The sequence below is a fragment of the Triticum urartu genome, chromosome 3 (assembly GCF_003073215.2).
Source record: "Triticum urartu cultivar G1812 chromosome 3, Tu2.1, whole genome shotgun sequence".
NCBI lineage: Eukaryota > Viridiplantae > Streptophyta > Magnoliopsida > Poales > Poaceae > Triticum > Triticum urartu.
The window spans coordinates 651260572-651266248 of record NC_053024.1 but is presented as its reverse complement, the minus strand read 5'-3'; the positions used below and the strand labels follow the sequence as shown (position 1 = coordinate 651266248).

The 5677-nt window shown below is 41.8% G+C and overlaps 1 protein-coding gene across 1 annotated transcript; it reads left to right on the top strand.

The window, feature by feature from the left end:
- Positions 1–1176: 1176 nt before the first annotated feature.
- LOC125547110 (glutamate dehydrogenase 1, mitochondrial-like) lies at positions 1177–2586 on the top strand. Its single transcript, XM_048711118.1, has 4 exons — positions 1177–1544; positions 1701–1776; positions 1874–1950; positions 2373–2586. The coding sequence occupies exons 1-4, from the start codon at positions 1177–1179 to the stop codon at positions 2584–2586; spliced, it is 735 nt and encodes a 244-aa protein (XP_048567075.1).
- Positions 2587–5677: the final 3091 nt, after the last annotated feature.

Sequence of the window (5677 nt, the reverse complement as noted above, 5' to 3'; positions counted from 1 at the left end):
GAGGTCGCCCAGGTTGACACCGGCCCCGCCGGACTGCAGGTTATCCTGCCCGACATGGTACGCACGCCCCCCCCCCCTTCATCGCCTATGTTGATCCCGACATGTATTGATTTGATTTGTGCTTTGTCGATTGATGCACATGGGGAGCTATGCAGTTATCCTGATACATGTAACTGTAGTGTGTGTGAACTTCAATTATAGATATACACTTTTATTTTGATTCAATGATTCTTAACTGCAAGCAAGTTTGATGCCCTGCGTCAGTGGTAACGATGTCCTATCTTTGCGGAGGACTCATGTTGTGATTTTCCATCTTTCCTGATGCTCTATCTTCAAACGCTTCTGTTCGGTGACATTTATTTGGCTGATGATTCTGATTGTACTCTGGCCGACCTGTGGCTGTCACTACAATTTTTTCAATTGTTTTTGGAGTCTGATGGTTGCACCTGTGCTGGCATCCGAGAAATCACACTGCTTGTGCACTTGTGCTTGCATTCAAATAAAATGAAACCAAGGGGTGTGCCCCTTATCTCTAAGAAAAGAATATGATTCTTGAATTGATCTATAACAGTTTCAGGTTAGCTATACTCCTCTTGTTTTGAATTTTTATGTACCATATAAGCTTGCAGAAATGAAGAACAGGCATTAAGATCAAAATCTTGTACACAAATCCTTTTTTAATGGTAGCAAGTAAGAACATTTTTATTTTGTTATCAGCACTTGCCAATGATTTTAGGAGTAAGAGCCATGATCTAGCATGCAAATCTTAAGTAGTATCGTTCACAAGGCCTTTAGCATAAATTAAACTTTATCCAACTAGATAATTGCAATTGAACTCTTCTTAAGGTAATTATCTGTTTTATCTGAACTCACTAAGATTATTTGCTTTTTCTTCGGTCTTTTGCGCATTCAAAATGCCAGAGAAATTTTTGCCAGTCTCTTTAATTTTCACGCAAAGCTAAGATGTTTCCCATTTATAATTTAGAGACAAGCATCTTGTCAAAGCTTAGGCTTACAATGGAGACACCATCAGTGGCAATTGCAAAGTTCTGTGCTTGATATGTCAGTATCTTTCTAATCTCCCACCTCACGCGCTGAAATTAAAGGGGAAAGGAGCACACAATGAGCACCCACAAGTAATATATTCTGCCAAATATATACAAGCATGCCTACACAATGCTAGTAATAATCGTTGTGTACAATGGCGCCATACATTGCGGAGCAAGGCCAGAACTCTGTTTCATCATCTACATTTGCACAAATGAGCAATTATTATCTTCTTGCCTTTTTCAGGTATTTGGCAATATTGGCTCTTGGGCTGCCCAATTGATCACTGAAGCTGGTGGCAAGGTGGTCTCCATCAGAGATATCACAGGGGCTGTCAAGAACTCTAATGGCATTGACATAGCCAAGCTGATGAAGCACTCGGCAGAGAACCGCGGGATCAAGGGCTTTGACGGAGGCGACGTCGTCGACCCGACCTCGCTGCTCACGGAAGAGTGCGACGTGCTCATCCCGGCAGCTCTGGGAGGAGTCATAAACAAGTAATCTTCTATTTCCTCGTCCCATCTCACTTCATCCAATCTTTATCAGATTACTGCTCAGAAGCTCAGTTAAAGTATCCTCCTGGCTGTTATTTTTTGTGTATCTGAATACATTTTTGTTAATAAAAAGTCCGTTCAATTATCTTCTTCTACTAGGGACAATGCCGATGCCATCAAAGCAAAGTACATCATTGAGGCTGTTAACCACCCAACAGACCCCGAGGCCGACGAGGCAAGAACACCAACATTTTGCCATAAAACTATGCTGAATTTGTTGACACATTCACACATTGACTGACAGCAGAGAAATGTTCATGTTTGTGGTGCAGATTCTGGCAAAGAAGGGCGCGCTGATCCTACCGGACATCATGGCCAACTCCGGCGGAGTGATGGTGAGCTGCTTTGAGTGGGCTACTGGGCGTCCAAGAGGCACTTGACCTTGCCGGATCACGCTGCCATCGGCGTAATCCAGGCCGGATCTGTGGAGAGCCCGGCGCAGCACCGTCACAGGTCCATATCTCTTACTCTACCTTATTCCTTGCAAGTTCACGACTTTGCATTACTCTTCAGTTCTGGTTACTAGTTTGAATCTGTAAAAGTATCTGACCAAGCACATGAGCTTTATACAGTGGACATGTAACTAAATTCTGAATGTTGCTTCCTTATGCTTAATGGAGTAGGTGGGCAACTCCCTTTTGTCTAAGATTTTATAAATATTATTAATTGACTTGATTATTTGCTAGTCTGTGATATCTGTATTCTGTAAAACAGGTCATGACTGATTCCGCAGTTGCTGATTAGTTTTTTTTGCTTCCAATGCTTTGTTAGATTGATAAGGGCCGGAGCTTCAATGACAAATCCACTATATTCAGCACACAGCCCAACTCAGCAGGCACGAGCCATGTCGACAGTCGGGGTGGCACTCGGGTGCATGCTCGCCTTGACAGTCATCAAGGTCACAATAGAGTCGGTGGAGGCTGTGCTCGGCGACGCCGAGAGAGAGTCTATCAAGCATAAGTCCATGCTGTTGTGGCTGAAGTGACTTATGGATGCCGACATGCTTGAAGATTTTGAAGATGAAACCGACCTCAACCTGGTATGGATTCTGTCGATTTGGTCACTATCAATGTTGATATGAATGATGTTGTTTAATAACATAATAATATTTTTAGATAATGAACTACATCTAAATTTTTTTTTATGTAGTGAAGTAGATCTGAACCTCACTGTTGGAGTTGATCTTTGAGTCGATGTTAAGTAAAAGCTACATGTACTTGTTGATGCCAAGACCGCCATTTCGTTCCTAAATGTCCCTGCCTTCTTATGTTTCACCAATAGTAAGCTATGTCAACAAATATCATGATTTGATTGAGGGGAAAGTGAAGTAAAACTAGTCTGTTATCCCAAGTGTAATATCAGTTTATGCACTGTTTTTGTCAAGCACCTGATTTAAACTAGTTTGTACTGCCATCTCCGCCCCTTTCAAGCCTTCCATGGTACTGACACACTACATTGTACCTCTTGCAGTGGGCAGCCACGATGAAGAAGAATAAGATGCCACATAACATGAGATCGATGCAAAAGCGCATAGAAAAGATAAAAGAGGACCGTGAGGAGCGGCAAGGTCCTGACATCCAGGATACAGCAGGATATGTGGAGGAGGCAGAAATCATCTGGAGGACTGATGATTGCATATCTTGGAGCAGCAGTTATTTCCCCCTCCTTTTGACTACAGTGGTTGGAGTCAGTAGGTAGTGATTAGAGTAAGTAGGTAATACTTTTCATTGGAATATAACTTGCAAGTTGATGGATTCAGAACCTTTGTGCTATGAAATACAGTTATAGTAGGAGATTCAGACACTGTTCTTGTGATTATGCCACTAGACTATTGCCATTTCCCATTAAAATTAGTTAGGAATTTTGTATATTTAGGCGGTGTATGCCACCGTATTGAATGGACATCTTGGAAAACCAAAATTGGCTCAATTTGGAAGGATGGTTGCTTTATATGAATTTTTTTCCTGCTTTGCATGCGTTGCCACATGTGCATTCCCATGCCTCATCCATAATCATTGTCGACAAATATTGCAGTCACCTTTAGCATGGAACAGAATAAGTATGGCCCCTATTTTAGTTCTCTCTGTCATGTTCGCGTGCACAACCTATTTTGCCAATGAGCAAGTTTAGCATCTGTTTGTTGGTTGCCTGGTTGCCTGGTTCTTATTGTTGTCCTAGCTGTCTAGTTTTTCTTATTGTTGTCCTAGCTGTCTAGTTAGTACCAGAACTCTGTTAGAGTAAAGCTAGATGTGACACCTGTTACGGTATTGTTACCCAACAGACTTAGGCCTAGATTTATTAGTTGTAAATTTGTTACCTCAATGTATCGCATTACTTTCGAACAAAACACGAGCTGCAATGTACCAACTCTTGTCCAGATGTCTATATCAGTATAAAAATGGTACATGGTGTTCCTGATGCTATTCTTTCTTCTTTTCTGCAGGAGACGCTGACATTTGACAATACGGTTTTGTGTGTGCATTGACTGCTGGTGCTGCAGCCTGTAATTTTTCTTGTGGAGTGGATCGAAGTAATCCATCAAGCTAGCTGCATTATTGATTCTGTTCCTTTTGCTGGCGAGGTAATAATGTTCCACTCAACTCGTGATGTGAGACATAGTAGTGTAACCATGATATTTACATCATTGGTCATGTGTTCTATATGCTATGATTTTTCTTCCTTAATTACCCTGCCTCAGCCATAATCATCATCCACTTAAACCAGAACTGTATACTTAAAAAAAGAGCCAATGAAAAGTCAAGCATTTAGATGGAAATAAGCATACAAATAAAATGCAAAAACATCAGAACATAAGTGTAGCCTTTAATTCAAAGAACATGCTATGAAGATCAATCATTTGGAACTGCCCTTGAAGTGCCTCTCCGTGTAGCCCATTCATGGCTTTACGAATGGGCTGGACACGGCGTTTGATGGTTTGCGCTTGCGTCTTTTGAACTCCACTTGTTTAGCGATAGTCTTGGTGTCAAATTGTTGTTTCACTGGATCACTTCGAGGGTCATTCTTCCTCGGGCGTCCACGTTTACGCTTTGGGGCACTGGATGTCTCTGGTTTTTTTGTAACATCAGGGTTGGTGACAATCGTGACATCGTCGTTTGCACCTTTTCGTTCCTCTGGAATGCTGGCTTCGTACTCGTCCCTCTATAGAGGAAATAGTGGTGCGTTACGTGCAATCATGAAAGGTAGGAACTACATGACATGAAATGCTAGTTGTGTAGAACTTACCGTTATAGGATTCTTGTATGATTTTTTCCGAAGCTTGTTGCAATCCGAACGCAGCAGGCTTGAACATATTTTCCAGCTGAAAACATGTATTTCTGCCTGAATTAGATAGCGATGCATAGGTTAGGATAGGGGTGAAGCATAGGTAGTGCATGATTGAAAATGTAATTTAGTGTCTGGCAGACCTGTGTGAAATCCTCGGTAATTTTATCTCCGTCCCATGTCAACATGTATTTGAGTGTGTACGCCCCACAGGAATAACTGTGATGTAAAGTTGAAGTTAAGTATTGTAGTGTAGGTGAGGAATCATGTAGCTGCCTATACGTACCCATCCGTTTGTTGTGGTATGCTGGTATAGCAAGTGGTTTTCCACTGGGTCATATTGATGGGTTTAGGCGGTGTTACCAAGCCATCCTCGACCGCTTCGTTGATACACACCTGAATGGACTCCACCTGGTGTATGAGGAATAATTCAAGGGATTGCATTAGTGCTTTTAAAAAAGTGTCACATGATGGTAAGAGGCAACAAGAGAGCAAGCTTACCAGTGCAGTTTCCTTGGCAATGTCACGATATGCTTGGTTGGAGTTTAGGACCTGGATCTCTTCTTTGTCTAAATTAAACACGAGTAATAACCAGTGCATGCTGTGCACATTCATTGGGACACGTACCTGGCAGAAAATTAAAGCGGACTCAATTTAGGGAAAATCAAGATATACAATTAAACAAGTCAGGAAACATGCATACCATTGTGCGTCCTACAAATTTCCTTGCTACATTAGCAACATGTGGGCTTTTTCATCCCATTGGAATACCCCCAAATTCACCTAGTAAAATT

Bases quoted from the DNA above. Each gene is read 5' to 3' on its own strand.
- LOC125547110 (XM_048711118.1), top strand. From the start codon at position 1,177: ATGCTAGTAATAATCGTTGTGTACAATGGCGCCATACATTGCGGAGCA. The intron at 1,545-1,700 runs GTAATCTTCTAT...TTCTTCTACTAG, and splicing joins CTGGGAGGAGTCATAAACAA to GGACAATGCCGATGCCATCA. The intron at 1,777-1,873 runs GCAAGAACACCA...TTTGTGGTGCAG, and splicing joins CAGACCCCGAGGCCGACGAG to ATTCTGGCAAAGAAGGGCGC.